General features: G+C 30.3%; 1 protein-coding gene across 1 annotated transcript; it reads left to right on the top strand.

The window, feature by feature from the left end:
- The first annotated feature begins 811 nt into the window (after positions 1-811).
- LOC144546142 (polygalacturonase inhibitor 1-like) lies at positions 812-1,843 on the top strand. Its single transcript, XM_078294669.1, has one exon. The coding sequence runs from the start codon at positions 812-814 to the stop codon at positions 1,841-1,843; it is 1,032 nt and encodes a 343-aa protein (XP_078150795.1).
- Positions 1,844-20,049: the final 18,206 nt, after the last annotated feature.

Genomic DNA, 20,049 nt, shown 5'->3' on the forward strand with positions numbered 1-20,049 from the left:
TGTGTACACTAAAAAAATTCTGAATGATGTAAGAGAATCATTAATGTTTTGTCGTTTAGGTCAAAACCTCGATTTATTCTTCAAATATAATAGTAGCGTTTTACTTAATTTTAGATGCACCTTTGTCGAGGTCGTCTCATTATAATTTAATAGTGAAAGCAAGACTTTCTAATAGGAGTGTCAACAGGTAAAGGAAATATTTTTTTACTCGATCATACCTGTTATATAATAATAATAAAAATCATACTCTTTTATGTATATGATAAGTTTACAAAAAAAAAAAATCTTTACTCTTATTTGTCTTTTCGAATACGATGCGGCTTAATTAAACGGATAAAAAAGTGTTATTGACATTCTTATTTGTGTTTTCAATAAAATATTTTTCAAAACAAGAAAACAATAATAATGAATATAACTAACTTGTACTATGAAAATTTAATAAAGTATTAACTTTATGGTATCATGTGTCATCTCCAAACAAATATATATCTATATATTTATTTTTATGTTTAAAATTATCTTATAGGATAAAATGTAAGAAATGGTCTTTATCAATAACCTTTTTCCGTTATCATAACAAATTTCTTTTTTGTCCGTACCCAATAAGCTAACAAAAAAATTCTTATTCTTATCCGTATTTTTAATACGACACGAGTTAGGTAACAGGATAAATAGGTGCCCTTGACATTGCTTGAAAATAGAAGGGCGCGCTATTTGAAATTTTTGCTATTCGCCTCTCTATAAGAGCTCATCGTCACAAGTCACAACATCCAAAGACAAAACAATTCAAACCCCACAAAAGAAAAAGAACATGGCTATCATTTTCTTACTACTGATCCTCTCCTCTTGCACCTCTTTAGTGTTATCTACAGATCAAAACGATGTTTTAGTGCTGCTCAAAATCAAAGAGCAGCTAGGCAACCCTGATTTTCTCAGTGCATGGGTCGATGGTTTCGATTTCTGCAATAATCACACAAATGACCCTGTAATACATGTTTACGTATCATGTACCAGTACCGGTCGTGTAAATGCTTTCTCCATTAGTATCTACCTTTGGTCCCCTCTGTCCGCTCCCTTTCCTCAAGCCATTTGCGATTTAACCGAACTAGAATATCTATCATTGTATAACGTCCCCTTTTTTGGTCCGATTACCTGCGTTGACAGACTTATCAATCTTCGTGAGATAAGTTTATCGCGCACATTCCTCGGGGGTCCCATTCCTGAATTTCCTAACCATAACAACCTCACAAGTATTTATTTTGATATGAACTCTTTCTCAGGTTCAATTCCACCATCTCTCTCTAAATTACCAAACTTAAAGATTTTGAACCTTCGTTGGAATTTCCTCACCGGTAGCATACCGCCGGGACTTGTTCCATCTGTCCTTCTTGATCTTAGTGAAAACGGCTTGACCGGCAAAATACCGAGGTGTTATGAATGGGTAAATTTTTCTACACTAATTCTCAGGAAGAACCAACTTAGTGGTGATGCTTCCTTTTTATTTGGTTTACACAAGACAGTCACTTACATGGATTTGTCTTATAATCAACTTGCGTTTGATTTGAGTGATGTAATAATCCCGGAACACCTCTTTAGTTTAGATCTAAGTTTCAATCAAATCTATGGTAAAGTGCCAAAGTCAATTGCTAGTGCTTCTGAGTTGCAATCGCTCGATCTGAAGTTCAACAGTCTCTGTGGAGAGATACCTCAGGGGGGTTTCATGTCGCGGTTCAATTCTTATGACCACAATCGATGCCTTTGCGGGACCCCATTACCGCCATGCTACAACTCTGCACCTGCACCTTCACCGTTATTCTCACCACCATTTTATTCTACACCTTAATTAGTTAGATGCCATGTCATGTTGTTTCTCTTTTTCTTTGGTTTTACGATTGTTTCAAGTAGACTATTTGGATGTACCCAAAATAATGTAACTTGGTGTTTTAGTTAAGTATTATATATACATTTAGTGATCATTGTGTGAACTTTGCTGAATGTTATTTCCTATTACCTAGGCTAAACCAAAGAAAGTACAAGAATCAAGAGCATTAATGCAATTAACATTGACTATTTGCCTTTATATTAACCAAGAAAAAATCATGGATATTTTAAAAGAATAACTATAGTTAATTTCATAGCTTTAAACATGATCGGCAATAATTAAGAACATTAAACTTGTAATTGTTGAGAGGCAAATAACAAAAATAATGGATTGAGACTATGGTAATATGCATATAATGAATCGATCTGTGTTATAGATTCATATCTCTATTTTTTTTTTGAAAACTTGGTAGTAGCTACCAAGGTTCGTGAGGGAGAATCGAACTCTCGACCTTTGGGTATAACAACTCTAGGACATTTTTCTAGCCAATTGTACTACATCCCCTTTCGATTCATATCTCTATTTAATACCTTAATTTTTTCATTGGTTTTGTCTTGTGCTTATTGCTGGGTAGATAAGCCTGTTAAAATTTCAATGACCTGCTAGAAAATTTTCATTTCTGAAATTATTTTATTATACTATCATGTGAAATTGATTTTGGAAAAATATACTCTATTTATTCACTAACTTGTTGCTGTCTCACATGTGATCGATTTGCATTTTTGACATACAAAGATTACATATCATGACAAAATTCAAGACTCAAATATAATTTTTGACATACTCTATTTATAGCTAATTGCTCCCATTTGACATTCTAATCTTCCTAAATACCACCCATTAACTACTTCCTACATTTTCTTGCAAATATAAGTCCTAAATCACAGAAATATCTTCATTTTTGCACTTGTTTTTATTGAAGTTAGGACAGTTACTCAGATCATTATCAGTATCTGTTGATAATTTGCTATTAATGCTATAGGAGAGTTGTTGTTATTGAGTGAGTTTGGATGAGGCAAAAAATAGTGCTAATCCGGATTAGCGACTATTCCAAACTACTATTCTTCATTTGAGTGTGTTGGATTGAGTTAGCAAAATTGAACAAATCTTTATTTGTCTTTTGTGGATTAGCATGCTATTTTACTAACTTAATCAGAAGTTGAATTAGCTCACTATCTCAAATTTGAATTATTTAACTATTCTCACTAACCTAAGTTTTCATCCAAACGCACCTTCTATCCAAATATCATTTGCTAATAATGCTAATAATACATTTCTCTCCTTGAAAATAATGTCTCAAAAGTAAACATTATGTAGGAATTTATTAAGATTAAAAGTACTTGTGTTTTGAAGGAATTATTTAAGATTATATATAGGAGTGCTCTAATTAAATAGAATGAGATATATATAGACTTAGATTCTGCTTATAGAACCCGATGGCACATTAATTAGCCTCCTTAGACTTTGTGCTTATTGGATCTTTCATAATAATTAGAATTTTAAATTTAGTTTTCCAGTTTAGAGCAGTTAACATTGGCCATTTTATAAATCCTCAAGTGCTCTTCCAGTTGTTGACTAAATTTTACAATTTTTTCGAAAGTTTTACTATTTTTTAGATAGTAGGAAAAATCTTAAAAATGTAAAATTAGATCTGTAAGTACATTTTTATGTGAAAATCATGTTGAACAGTTTAGATTGATTGTTTAAACTTTTAAAATATAAATGTTGATTCATAATACGGACAATATACGCTATGTATAGTACCGTAGTCTCACTCATAACTATGAATTAAGCTGAACTCTACTTGAATTAAACAAGCGAATTAAATCAGTTCGAATTCAAGCTCGATTTTGAACTAGTTAAAAATGAAATGAGACAAGTGGACCTCAAACTAAATAAAAATAAAAATAACCAAATCACAAGATACAAAAAAAAGTAGTATTGGTTTCATGTTGATAGTACTGATGGACTCGAGAATTGTTCAATTTTAGAATGAACAAGTTTGCGTAAATAAAACTGAATGCTATGCTAATTTTTCAGACTAGTCAATGATACCAATACAAAATTTCAAATTATATCAAATTTAATACACCACCTATATATAGATAAAATATCACTAATCTCATTTCTTTTTTCTTTTTTTTACAAATGCATGTTTAATTGATTATCGTAGTACTACATATATATCACAGATTGGTCCATACTACACATCAATATCTTCGTTTTTAAATTCCAAACAGCCTATCTAAACCGTTCAACATGGTCTCCATATCAAAATGTACCTGCATGATTAAATTCTCCTACTTTTTAAGTAAACAGAAGCAAACACAAAATAGGCAGTGTATATAAAACTACAAAGAATGCCATAGAAGATCTTCATAGCACTATAGGAGGATCATGCATGACGATAGTATATATTTTTATTTGAAAATCAATGTCTAGTTGAAATGAACTTTTAATGACATATTTTTATAATTTAGTCAATAAATTCAATCAACGGTATTCAGTATTATTTTTTTAAACACAAATTTTAAGTCAGAGAGGAAAAAAAAAAGAGATAACAAAAGAGGTAAATTTAATAATTAAAATCAAATAGAACATGAAGATGATGATGATGATGATGATAATAATAATAATACACTTAAATTGGCCTATTTTTTAAGTAAAATTAAGCAAAACACAATTCTAGTAATTTTCTTTCGACATCCCAAATAATTGATATATTTGTATATTAGCGTACCTTGATCCTACCATAGGCTTCTATGTGGGCAGTATTGAACCAGAAAGAATGTCATATAAGATCATCATAGGAACATAGCATGGACAATCCACAACATTTTATTTCTAGAAATTATTTAAAAATAATATAGGAAATTGGATAGAGTATAGCAAATTATCGATTCCATAGAAAAAACTGAATCAATAAATCACTAAAATCTGGTTTATTAATTGGACCTAGTGTTATCAAAACCGGACCGGCGGTTTAACAAAAAAAAAACTAAACCCAGATGTTTTTTCAGTTTGGTTTGTTTAGAAGACCGATTGTGCAGTTGAACCGGTCAAATCCGGTTTATTGGACCGGTTTTTTCAGAAACCGATAGTTCGGTTTTAAAGAAATATGGGCTTCAAACGGTTCAATATTCAAAGTTCAAACTTTTACACTGTGGTGTATTAAATGAGAAATAGTACCAACTAGTATTCAAAGAGGACAAAGTTTAATTTGCCTGACATGGGAGACAGCTAAGACATTTTATTTCTCGACACAGCAAATAAAATAGCTGATTGTTAGGACAAACATGTCATGTGAATTGTTTCTACATGCAATCAAGTTCAACGTAAAAAAAAAAATCATCCTCTAGTAAAAAAAAAATCTCTCATAAAAATACTAGCTTTAGTTAATAGAGAAAATAAAATTCATCCTCTAGTTATTTTAACGAAAGGTTACAAAAAATATTAAAATTAATCTCAAATGACACAACAAAGGCAAGATAAATTCGGTAACGAATCGTGAGCTCAGTTTCCTCAAACACTGTTATAGTTGAATAAAACTCGGTTAGATATTGTTATTTTAATTCCCACTTTTTTAAGCCTGTTAGGATGTTACTTTTTTTTTTTTTTTTTTCTTTCTATCTTTCTATTTGGAACTAGGGTGTTCACTGATTTGGTTTGATTAAAACCGAAATAAAATAGGTAAATTAAAATTGTATTTATTTTTAAAAATATAATTAAACCGGTTGAAATGAATTTATCAACTGAATTAAAATCGAGCTAAGCAAAACGAACTAAATATTCAATTTATTCTATTGAACTGAAATAAAACACTAATAGTAAAATAAACATTCTTTGTTAAATTTTTTATTTTTTATAAGCTCAAAAAAATTATGTATTTCAGTACAAAAAATGAATTGTTGTTAAATAATTTTCATATCTTAAGAGAGAAAAAGTACATCATTAATATTTTATGGGTTCAAAAAAATTATATTCCTCTTTTCAATCAGTTCGATTCAATGAATTTTAAAAATTAGAAGGATAATGTAGTTTAAAAAATAAATGTTTTGATCCTAATATTTATATGAGGGATTGGATGACACCATTTTTTGGTAATATCGAATGACACTGTGCATTTTTAAAGTTTTCAAAGTTGAAATAGTCAATCCAAACCATTCAACTTGATGGATATGTTAAAATGTGCTTGCATATCAAATTTTACATTTTTCTGAATTTTTTTACTATTTATTAAGTATTTAACAAAATCGCTATATTCAGACCGTTAAATTTTTGTACTCATCTTAATAAATAGTAAAAAAATTCAGAAAAATGTAAAATTTGATATGTAAGCACATTTTAACATATCCATTAAATTGAACATTTTGGATCGACTGTTTGGACTTTGAAAATGCACGGTGTCATCCGATGTCACCAAAAAAGGGTGTCATCCGATCCCTCCTCTATTTGTATTATATTATATAAGTAAATTATTTTAATGGATTGTTCATATAGCTTAATTATCTGACAATTAATCATTTTATATCCGATTCGAATCCGTATTCGAAGATTATCCGCTCTGTATCCGTATTCGTTTAAGTTGGATTTGGTTTTGAATTTTGATATCCGTTTACTATTTGTATCCGTATTTGTATCCGCTCATTAAAATACGGATATGGATATGGTATCGGCATTATCCGCTCCGAATCTGCTCAGTTTACACCCCCACTGGCCATAGTGACAACTTAATAGTTCGGGAAAGGTTCAGTAGAGTCAAAAATTCGTGATTCGGGTATAATTCGGAAATAATTCATTTATTATACTGATTTATTTTTAAAATTTTAAATACAAAATAGAAAGGATTAAAAGAAAAATTCAGAACACAACACACAAAGCTATACAGATTCATCAACATAAGAACACAAATCTTAGAGTTAAAGATGCTACTCGAAAATACAACAACACATAAAAACATAAATTACTTGAGATATCTTCCTGTTGAATTTTTCTCTGTCACACTAATAATCTGAACGGTTCAAACTATAAATAAACGGTTCAGATTATCTAGGAGCATCAAAAGTGTTCTTTTCTGGAGTGGAGTTGAAGCCCAACGCAACTTTCTATGCTTAATTTTTCCCGTGAATCCAGCGCACAGTCAAAAATTTAATTTCTCCTGCGTGACAAAGCAGCGAATTTTTACGAACTATACGCGTTTAATTCGTAAAATTCGATAAAAACACGAATAATACGCGAATTGACCGTTTAATACGTGAATCATCGTATTAAACGCGGATTGATACGCTGATGGCTCCAAAATATTTAATTCGCGAATTAAACCCGAACCCTGTTTCTAGGCCGTTGGCCACTGCTTACGATTTAGTATGCACGTATATATAACGTTTGATTAATTATTTCTTTTAATTTCCCGTCGTTTCAACTTCTCTGCAGTAAAGGCAAGATTTGACTGGTCTAGTGCATCGTCTCTGGTGCAAATTAATTAAGGTGCAAAGGGTAATGACATAAATGGCACAATAATGTATGGTTATATGAGCGTAGTGGATGGAAATTAATTTATGACTTGAATCAAAGAAAAATTTATAAAATGTGACCGAGTTTGAACATTTTTGGCTTTTTGGCTCTAATATAAATTACTAAACTTTATAAATAATTCGATTTTTGTGGTTGAACTTTAATTTTTTGAGTAAATATGAGGATCTTGTCCACATTTATATTAAAAGAAAGGATCCGTTACATAAAGGTGGTAACCACCAAAAAAAAAAAAAGCAATTGAGTTCATAACAGTTGAGCTACAAATAAGTAAAATTGAAAATACGAAAGCATTAAATTGAAAACATAATGAAACCGTATTTTGTCAGTATTTCTCAAAGCCATTTCCATATCTTGTCATTATTTCTCAAATTATGCAATTTGGTCCCTAATTTTCTTGATATAATGTATGTGACCTGTTGCCCCACCTTTGAATTTTGCTGAGGCTTCCAATTTTTCTGATTTAGGTTGTCTCCATAATTGTCTGTAATTTTTGTTCCTTCTTAATTCGCACTTGTTATATCATGAAATATTATCATTTTTAAAGGAAGTTGTGGATACCACCAGCGTACAAAAATATTGTTTTCAAAATATAAATATTCTTTGATCACAAATTTAAATTTAGAAAAACAATAGGAATGGAGATAATTATATCTCATAATTCTTCAAACATAAAGTAGGAAAAAAAATTAACATCAACTAACCCATAATTTATTGTTCTTAGTTTTGCAATAAAAATAATGATAACAATATTTAAATTGATTGTTAAATATTTTAATAGAAATACCTTGCAGAAAAAAAATTATCTACCAAATGGCTAGAGAAATACTAAATTACAAACTCAAAATTAATAACCAATTTATTGGCTGCAAATATATATATTGTGTCCATTGTTTTAAGTATTTCATAAACAATGAAAATAGTAAATAGAAGTATAGAACACTGCCAACAATGCTGCCCGTGATTAAATAGAACTATATATGAACATGCTGCCAGTGCCAATTCAATAGTTCAACCAGTGCCACCCCATGATTAAATATAACTAGGTGGAATATTTTAAGCACGGCACAAGACTTTTTCCTCAAAGATTAATTAATTTTCATATCTTGAGAGAGAAAAAGTACATCATTAATATTCCTCTTTTGTACTGCACGGCACAAGACTTTTTCCTCAAAAATTTCAGAAACCACATATAAAATACCATGCCCTCCTCATATCCACCACACTCAAAAGCACTAGTTAGGTTGAGACATGGCCCTCCTCAGACCCACCACATTCAAAGCACAAGTTATTTCTATATGATCTCTCTCTCGTTCTCTCTATTTTCACTCATCATTGATAACCATATGTGGAGGTGATGGATATAATAGATCCGTGATGATGTACCTCCTGCTCGGACTTGTATGAGGAGATGAGAGTTAAGCAGGAAACAAATTATCATGGACTATTATAGCCACCAAATCAAGACATATGTCTTTTAAGAACAAACTCTCTAGTTTACTTTTTCTAAATAAAAATACATTGATCAATATTTTTATGCATAAATAATAGAATATTTATGTACTTCATCTAGTTAAAATATTATTGTTTCGATTCTTTCTATGGAATAAAAAAATTCCTATACTCCATCTAGTTTCCTATATTGTTTTTAAATAATTCCTATCAATAAAAAGTTATGAATCATCCATGCTATATATTCCTATGACTTCTATGACATTTGTTGTAGGTAGACAAGCAAAATCAGTTTGAATTCTAGCTCGAATTTGAAATAGTAAAAATATGTAACAGAACAAATTAACATCAAATCATTTTAGAATTTTAGAATGAACAAGTCTAAATAAAACTGAATGTTAATTTTTTCAGACAGCTGAATGATAGCAATAAATTTTCAAATTATATAAAATTTAATACACCACCTATATATAGATAAATTATCACTAATCTCATTTAGTTTATTTTGATAACTATCATAAATAAAATTTACTGTCAAAACCCAAATATAAGATTTTGATTAACCGGATATGAAATTAGAATAATAAAAAAAACAAACAATAACTAGAGGGCATATTGGATCAGGCACTATTGTTTCTCGTAAAACAATGTAATTAGCATCAAAAGATTACAATTAAATTTAGAAATGGCCATGGTGAAGTATAAAAAATATCATGGATAAATATATCTTTTATTACATGTGCAATTATATATACAACAAATACATTATAAACAAATGAGGAGGGATCCAATTACACCCTTTTTTGGTGATACCGAATTACACTCTATATTTTCAAAGTCCAAATAGTCGATCCAAACCGTTCAATATGATGGATATGTTAAAATGTGCTTGCAGATCAAATTTTACATTTTTTTTTGAATTTTTTTATTATTTATTAATATGGGTACAAAAATTCAATGGTCTGAATATAGCGATTTTGTTAAATACTTAATAAATAGTAAAAAATTTCCAAAAAATGTAAAATTTGATCTGCAAGTACATTTTAATATAACCATTATGTTGAACGGTTTTGATCGACTATTAAAACTTTAAAAACTTTGAAAATCGAGAGTGTAATTCGGTGTCACCAAAAAAGATGTAATTGAATCCCTCCTCTAAACAAATTTCCAATTTTCACATCGAAACTTATTGTAATCTCGATTGTTAAACAAAGATTATTATTTTCTAATTTATTTAGTAGAAAATCAAGCGATCAAAAAATAATTATTTATAAATTAATTTGAATGTAATTATTTTTCATCATTTTATAATTTTAACAATTTGAATTTTTTGTTTTAAAATCTATTCAATATTTTTCTTTCTAAAATAATACAATATATGTGACATGTCAATATACTGTATACTGTAGATAACTCACTATTATAAAATTACGCTATGCTCCATCTCCCCTACTGGTTAAGGTTCATCTTTTTATTTTATATCGATCTCTTGTCTTCTCTTTCTCCGAGGTTTGAATTTGGGATTCTCTGTTGCTAACATACATACACAACATAATTAAAGTTTTTTTTAAATCTAATAATTTTAAAACATGTAATAGTAGTTAATCTAAGATTAAAAATCGTGTTTATTTATTTACAAAATAAAATTAACATCCTTACTTTACACAAAAAAGTCATAGTTTAGTGTTAATAACAAAATTTTAAATAATACATTGAGAATAATCAATTTTAAATAAATCACCCCATATTTGACAGAAGACAATTAGATACGAATCGAGAAAATTTATACTTCAATCGACTTCTTCCAAGTATAGATATAGTAATTAAAGTTCATTATATTAGTTTCAGAAAATTTTGAACTATCTAAAACAATAATTTCATACCTATCTAACAACATATTAAAAAAGTTCCAAAAATATATAAAATTTAGTCTTGAAGCATATTTTAATATGAAGATCATGTTGAATGGTTCAAATTGACTATTCAAAATTTAAAAACGGAAAAAAGATTGCGAAGCATAATTAGAGCACAAAACTAGTTATGCATTTTAACCCTACTCATCAACATAAGAGGTAAGAGTGAAAAAAATAGATTAATACAGATAGAACTTGAAGATTAAAATAGTAATAATATACTTAATTAAATTGTCCTAATATTTAAGTAAGAGATAGGCTACGGTGAGTTGCGAAGTAAAGCGACTATTTTACTTCACGCTTATATTTTGTGATTTTAAAGTTCAAAACGTCGATCCGAACCGTTCATCTTGTTCTCCATATTGAAATGTGCTTGGATACCAAATTTTACATTTTTTGGAATTTTTTTACTATTTATTAAGCAATTTTGAAAGTCGCTGATCTGATGGTCCAGAAAATTTTACTGTTTTTCACTGTTCACAGCAAAACAACATTTTTCAAAAATGCTTAATAAATAGTAAACAAATTCCAAAAAATGTAAAATTTGGTCTCCAAGCACATTTCAATATGGATTAAACATCTAACGGTTCAGATCGGTCGTTTGGACTTTCAAAATAAAAATATGGCGTGAAGTAGAAACACGTTTTACTTCGCAACTCACCGTAGCCCATCTCTTTAAGTAAAATGAAGAAAACACAAAATCATAATAATACTTGTTATACATGCAAAATAGTTGTATATATGTGTACCTATATCCTACTGTGTGATTCAGATATTTGATTTTCTACCTATCTAGAAAAACAGTAAAATTTTTCTAAAAAATGTAAAATTTGGTCTCCAAACACATATTAATATGGAGAACAAGATGAACGGTTCGGATCGATCGTTTGAATTTTGAAAGCTCGAATATTAAGCCGTAATACCGTAGATCTCTAACGGTTCGGATTGACTATTCAGACTTTAAAAACAGAGAAAAAGGATAGGGTGCATTTGGGTGCACAAAAATTTGGGTGCATTTGAACCCTCCTCAAAAATAATATAGAAAATTGGATAGAGTATAGGGAATTTTCAGTTCCATAGAAATATCTGAATCAAATAATTTAGAAAATTGGATGAAGTATAGGAATTTTAGATTCCATAGAAAGAACCGAATCAATGAATCACTAAAATTCGATTTTTATAATAACCAACAATTTAAAATTGTTTTTCCTAGTCTTTCTGTCTTTTATGGATGATGCTTTGGAAATTGAAACCAGTCATTTTAGTCAAGTTCAAGCTTCTTGAAATGAAAAACCAGTCATTTTGGCCTTATGTTGCAAAAAGTCTTATTTATAATGCAATTTTGATCAAAATTTCATCAACACTATGTTGTATATGATCCAACAAATCTAAAAAAAAAAATATCTATGTCGTCTATGACATGATGTCTTTTAGCTACTAAAGGTCACCAATATTGCATTTTCAATAAAAATATATTGATCAACATTTTTGTGCATAAATAACAGAAAATTCCTATACTCCATCTAGTTTCCTATATTATTTGATTCAGTTCTTTCTATAGAATAAAAAATTCCCTATACTCCACCTAGTTTCCTATATTTTTTTTAAATAATTTCTATAAATGAAAAGTTTTGAATTCTCCATGCTATGTTTCTATGACTTCCATGACAAGCAAAATCAGTTTGAATTCAAGTTCAAATTTGAAATAATAAAAAATGTAATGGGACAAGTTGACTTCAAATCAGTTTAGAATTTTTGAATGAACAAATCTGTAAATAAAACTGAATGTTAATTTTTTTCAAACAGCTGAATAATAACAATAAAATTTCAAATTATATCAAATTTAATACACCACTATATAGATAAATTATTACTAATTTGATTTATTTTATTTCGATAATTTTTAATTGATTATCATAGTCATAAATAAAATTTACTGTCAAAACTCCAAATATAAGATTTTGAGCAACCGGATATGAAATTAGAATCAAATAAAACATTAACTAGAGGGCATATTGGGCAAGCATTATTGTTTCTCATAAAACAATGTAATTAGCATCCAAAGACTACAATTAAATTTAGAAATGGCCATGGTGAAGTTTAAAAAATACCATGGATAAATATATATTTTATTACATGTGCAATTATACAACAAATACATTATAAACAAATTTTTAATTTTCACATCAGAACTTATTGTAATCCTATAATTAAACAAAGATTATTAATTTTAATGTATTCATTTTTTTATCATTTTTACAATTTTATTAATTTGAAATTATCATTTAAAATCTATTCAATCGACTTCTTCCAAGTATAGATATAGTAATTAAAATTCATTATATTGGTTTCAGAAAATTTTGAACTATCTAAAACAATAATTTCATACCTATCTAAAAACATATTAAAAAAGTTCCAAAAATATATAAAATTTAGTCTTAAAGCATATTTTAATATGAAGGATCATGTTGAATGGTTCAAATTGACTATTCAAAATTTAAAACTAGAAAAAAGATTGCGAAGCATAATTAGAGCACAAAACTAGTTATGCGTTTTAACCCTATTCGTCAACATAAGAGGTAAGAGTGAAAAAATAGATTAATACTGATAGAACTTGAAGATTAAAATAGTAATAATATACTTAATTAAATTGTCCTATTATTTAAGTAAAATGAAGAAAACACAAAATCATAACAATACTTGTTATACATGCAAAATAGTTGTATATATGTCTACCTATATCCTACTGTATATATGTGCAACTATATCCTACTGTATGATTCAGATATTTAATTTTCTACCTATCTAAAAAAACAGTAAAAAATTTCCAAAAAATGTAAAATTTGGTCTCCAAACACATATTAATATGGATAACAAGATGAACGGTTCGGATCGACTATTTGAATTTTGAAACCTCAAATATTGAGCCGTAGCACCGTAGGTTTCTATGCAACTCATAGCACCTTGGCCTTACCCTATATGGAATAAGAAAAAATGTTATAGAAGATCATCATAGCACTATATATAAGAGCATCATGCATGACGATAGAGGTACTCTTATTTGAAATGATCAATGTCTGGTTCAATGAACTTCTGTATATGATATATTTTTATAATTTAGTTGCGAAATTCAATCAACGGTATTCAATATCATATTTTTAAAACAAAGGTTGTAAGTCAAAGAAAAAAACGAGACAACAAAAGAGGTAAATTTACAAAAAAATATATATTAGAATGCAGATAGAATATGAAGATTTAAATAATAATAATAATGCACTTAAATTGGCCTATTTTTAAGTAAAATGAAGCAAAACATCAAATTCTAGAAATTTTCTTTTCACATCCCAAATAGTTAATAAATTTGTATGAGTGAGACTAAGGTACTTTGTACAAAGCCGATTAATTAGTTCGTACTATAGATTTATAAATTCATTTTCAAAGTATAAATAGGCAATCTAAATTGTTCAACATCATCTCCATATGAACATGTATTAAGAAACCAAATTTTATATTTTTTTAGAATTACTTTACTATTTTTTTGATAGAAAATCACTATTTTCGGATGATCCAGAATTTTTAGATCAAGTGATTTTTACTTATATAATAATAATAATAATAATAATAATAATAATAATAATAATAATAATAATAATAATAATAATAATATAATTTGTTTTCGAAGTACATTTTAATATGAAGATCATATTGAGCTATTCAAATCTACTGTTTCAAATTTAAAAATAAAGATATGAATTCATAATCCAAAATTGACCCGCGTCTTGTAAAGTACCATAGCCTCACTCAACATTAGTGTGCTTCAGGCTTCTAACAACGACAATATTAATTGAACTACAACGAATGTCATAGAAGATCGCCATAGAAACATAGGATGGAGGATCATTGGATCATGCATCATTCTCATGCATGAATTCGTATCCTCTGAGATATCTCAAACTTTGAGTGACTTTATGAAAAATCCCAACCGTTTAAATACCTTCTGCACGAATCTCTAAGCACACATAATACTGAACGGTAGATTAGGATCATTATCTCCAACTCTTAGATCGTCTGAGGCGGCTACGGACCTACATTAATTAGCGCAGTACGTGGATTTCACCTTGGGACCCACAAATTTTCCTCCACCCTATGTTACTCGGATACTTCATATTTAGCCCCGTACCTGTATCGGATACGTATCGGACACGGATACCCGTACGATACGGTCCGATACGCCAACTGGCGTATCCTCAACACTCTGATACAATCAACGATACCCACTGAAACGGGCTGATACGGCTCCATTCTGCTCAGATAAGGATCAGATACGCCTTCAGAGCCACGCGTGGACCGGCCATTTGACCTTTGTGTTGACGCCACGCGTAGACCGCGCGTAGAACGGGTGTAGACCAAGGCATTTTTTTTTTTGAAAACTTGGTAGTAGCTACCAAGGTTCGTGAGGGGGAATCGAACTCTCGACCTTTGGGTATAACAACTCTAGGACATTTTCCTAGCCAATTGTGCTACCTCCCCTTTCTCCAAGACCAAGGCATTAGAGCAGCAAATTTTGAGCAAAATTCCTACTCCAGCTGGATTCGAACCATGGTTCTGCGGGCAGACCGACATAAACCTCAAACATTGCAGCCAATTACTCTTATAGTTGTTACATAGTAATTTATATATATAACTTATATAAAATACCTTATTGAAGATTTTTGATATTTAATTTATATAATACAAATATTAAATTAATAATATAATTAATATAATATATAATAGGCGTAACGTATCCGAGATTTTTGAAAATTACCATATCACCGTATCCGTATCGTATCTAATACAATATCCATACCCGTATCCATGCAACATAGTCCCACCTAATTTTATTTTTGGAAGCAGGGTATATATGTTGTAAATGAAAATCCCCAGAAAATTTGCAAAGGTTTCATCTAGTCCTTGATTCTACCAAAGGGATCTCTCATTGGTATTAAAAAGTAATAAATTAAATTGGTCTTTTAGTTTTTTTTTTTTTTTTTTTTTTTTTTTGTAAATAGTTAGGTAGCATTACAGTTCATGGATTAATTACGGCTTAAATAAAAGCAAACTTGAGTTGTAATGATCACTGCGGCTCATGTCTTGTAGACCGGATGATCCCCAAACTAGATAATAATAAACTTTTATTCATATCCTAAAAAAAACAAATAAATTCCATTTATATCCACATTTTTTAACAATATGAATTTTTTTATTCATATCCTAAAAACAACCAAAGAAATTCCAACTACATTCACATTTAAAAAAAAAAATGAAATTTTGGTAGAAAAATGTTTAATACTACTAGCAATGCTAGTGGTACACTTCTCCGAAAGTTTGACCAATAAGAGTTCAAACTATAGTAACAAGATTTGTGGAACAATTCGCAAATTATTCAGATTAGAGTTGTTGGTGAATTCATCCATGTATTTTTCAGTATATCTGAATTATTTCTTAATTATCCACAAATTATACGAATTATATCCGAATTATACTAGAACTATTCTCGAGCCCAAAAAACTTGCTAGTATATATATTTTTTGACTCTCTTGTGGGACTAAAGATCTCCGATCTGGACTCAATATATAATTCCAAATTATTCTCGACTCGTGAATTTTTTACCCTGCGGAACCATTTCCGAATCATTAAGTTGTCACTATGGTTATAATTAATAAAAAAGTTTTGTTAATTTTTAAAAATAGATGAAATATATTATGATTTATATTATCACAAAACAAAATAGATGAAATATCTTATATTTTAAATGTACTAGAAGTTCCACGAAACATTTTTTCTGGCCATATTTTGTGGTTGCAATAAAAATAAAATTGTTTCATGGTATGTTGCTGAAAAAAAAAAGTTTGAATCTGAGTTATTAACCCAGTTCAAACTTTGGATATGTATCAATAAAAATATTTTGTGGTCTTTCTAATACATTTAAATCCTAAATTACTCTATCTATTTCTCTAGAAGTTATTTTATATTTGTTCATTTTTTATTTGTAATATTTTAATATTTTTCTAAAATCACTTCTAGAATATTGCCATAGTTAACGTACTTAAATTTGTTCCTATTGACTACAATTTGCAAAATTTTATTATTGTCAGGGGTTTAATTGTTTTAATACTTTTGAAAATTTACTATAATTTACTTTGATATTGTTATACACTATCTTATTACTACTATTTTTTGCGTTAAATACACAGTAGCGATCGTTTATTTAGTTACAATACAATATATTATTACTATGCATTTATATAATTAAAATTAAGTTGCATGAATTGTGCAAGTTACAACTATAAATTTCGTTGTGATACACTATCTTATTCCTATATTTTTCGGTTCTGTTCTGTTACATGCACAATAACAACCATTTATATAGTTACAATATCTTATTGCTACGTCGTTTTTGCAATTAAATAATAATAATTTTTTTAGTAAGAAACTAGGCAGGTATTTGTATTAAACTATAAGCCAGAAAAATACAGGATTTCACATTTACACATCACAGCATCTATTGCGATAAGCAAACGATATGAATATTACAGAAACCCTGCCACACCAGATCAAGAATCCGTATCACCCAAAGTACCTGAGGTGCAAGCTATAAATCTGAACTGTTCTTTTCATTTGGCACGAATCTCAAAGCAGACCCCCTACAGTCCCAACTGATTCCGGATTGAGTTTGGTCCAACTGGGATTAATCTGGGCCGTTTGTTCTATTAAATTGTACCTCAAGTACCTGAGCAAATACACACTCCCAGATCAATGGGGTCGCATTTTCCCTCAATTAAATTATAGTTACAGTAAACAAATTTTAGTTGCAACCAAATAATTGGTTGAGAATATATTAAACCAAAATCATTTGCAACCACCGGCAATTACTTTTTTTTATTTCAAAATTATTTTATTGTCACAATAAAAAAGTAGTGTAGTGGATGGACAGCACATAGCGTAGATGGAATTAACGCCATGTGCTTGCATTTGTTAATGTGGAAAAGTTGAAGTTGGTGCGAACTGCCAAAATCTCTGGAACTGTTTTCAAACGCTTTCTTTTGAATCTTGATCTATTGCCCTTTTAATTGGTTTCTCCTTCAAACTCCATTTAACAGTAGAAATTAATTAAGCAATGGCAAGCGTGCTGATCTCGAACCTGATACCTCTCCTGCAACAGCCAGGGTTGATGCCGGGAATCCTGCCTGTGATCCCTCATGCCAAACTTCGTGCTGAAGGTGGTCCTGTAAAAATTTTACGTATTGTTTGTACTGAAGATGATGATGAAGATGAAACGGAAGAAGAAGAAGCTCCTGGAGTTCGTGCTACACGTGAGGAAGAAGAGGCCAAAACAGAGGCCATAACAGAGGCCATAACAGAGGCCAAAACCTGGCTTAGAAACCTCAACACTGCGGCATATGCTACAGATGACATAGTAGATGAGGTCAGATATGCAATGCTTCGAGCAGAGGCGCAGAACGACCTCCACCAGAGTGGTGACAAAGTAAGAACTAGTGTCTTCTCTCTCTGTAATCTAATTAGTGGGATGAGGTTGACAGAAATTGTGATAGAAATTGGAGAGCTCGTTGAAAGGTCGTCTCCTTTTATGGGTCTGCAAGGCCAGGGGTTAATGCCAAGTGCTGAAGGTCAGCGAGACCAAACCTTATCAAACGTAGAAATAACTGATGGTTTAATTTTTGGAAGAGAACGATAATGTTACGAAATGATTCACATGTTGCTTGATTTGCCCCACACTGGTGGACATTCCTTATCAAGTGGCTATGTGGCTATATAATTCTCCTGATGTCAAAAACAATTTTGAGGTTATGATATGGGTCGATGTCGGATTTGAATTTGATGTTGCTAAAATTGCAAAGTCCATGATTGATCAGGTAATAGAGAAAGATTGTTGCTTGTCTGAAGGTGACAAGGATATACTACGGTGTCGCATTAATCAAGAGTTAAGAGGGAAGAGATACTTAATTGTCTTGGATGATTTGCAGATTTTATATTATGAGGAAAAATTGGAGCAGTTGAAATCATTGCTTCCCCAATCTGTTGCAACTGTGAGCTTCTTAATAGTAACAACCCATTCTTTTAGTGTGCAAGAAATGTTGTGTTCTATGGGAAACTATGAAAATACATGTTTTAAACTTGCGTTATTGGAAGAAAGGGATTCTTTAGACTTGTTTTGGAAAATAGCATCCATTGGTCCTCATGAAAAAAATGTAATGTATCTGTTTCACTGCGAAATAGTCAGAAGATGCCGTGGTTCGCCTCTATTACTGAAACTGATGGGTGGTTTGATGAGGTTCAAGAAAGAGCTTGCGGAATGGAAAGAAGTAATTGATCAATTGAGAAATGATGATCCAAAATATCCTGAATGGAAAATTACCAAGATGTGCATTAATCATTTATCTTCTGAAATGAAACAGTGTTTTGCCTTTTGTTCTCTCTTCCCTAAGGGCTATTACATCGACAAAGAAGTGTTGGTGAAACTTAGGAGAAAAATGTAACTGCATTTTTAATGAGCTTGCTTTGAGGCAATTCTTTGAGGAGGTCAAACTTGTTCCCGAAAGTTCATCAAGGGACAAAACATGGATACTGTAGTAGAGTAATATGTAAGATGCATGGCATTGTACATGCAAGGGCGATACATGTTTCACGAAATGAATATGTCGTACTACCAAAATCCTCGGATATTGTACAATCATATGAGTATCCTCGAACATCCTCATTGCAAATCCGTTGTCTATCTATACCTGGTGATTCGCTGGTGGATATTCCTGCGTCATTAAAACATTTTCTGAACGTGCGTACATTGATTTCCCCAGATGATCCCTTCATTAGAACTGTCAATTGCAGTATGATGCCCAAATCAAACTCTTTGAGAGCTTTACACTTGCACTCTGCATTATTTGATATGAATCTATTTGAAATGAAATATACAAAACACTTGAGATATCTCAATCTATCTGGTAGTAGAATCAAGATTTTACTGGAATCCACAAGCACATTATACTTTTTACAAACTCTAAACCTTTCCAAATGTTTGCTTCTTTGCCAGCTTCCAAAAGATATGAGATACATGAGGAGTCTTAGGCATCTCTATGTTGATAAATGCCCTAAGCTAAAGAAAATGCCAGTACATCTTGGGCAGCTAAGTTGCCTAAAGATCCTTACAACTTATATTGTCGGATATAGTATCGGCAATGACATTGATGAAATAAGTAAGTGCCTGGATCT

This window comes from Carex rostrata, chromosome 29, assembly GCF_964058835.1.
Source record: "Carex rostrata chromosome 29, lpCarRost1.2, whole genome shotgun sequence".
NCBI classification, from domain to species: domain Eukaryota; kingdom Viridiplantae; phylum Streptophyta; class Magnoliopsida; order Poales; family Cyperaceae; genus Carex; species Carex rostrata.

Bases quoted from the DNA above. Each gene is read 5' to 3' on its own strand.
- LOC144546142 (XM_078294669.1), top strand. From the start codon at position 812: ATGGCTATCATTTTCTTACTACTGATCCTCTCCTCTTGCACCTCTTTA.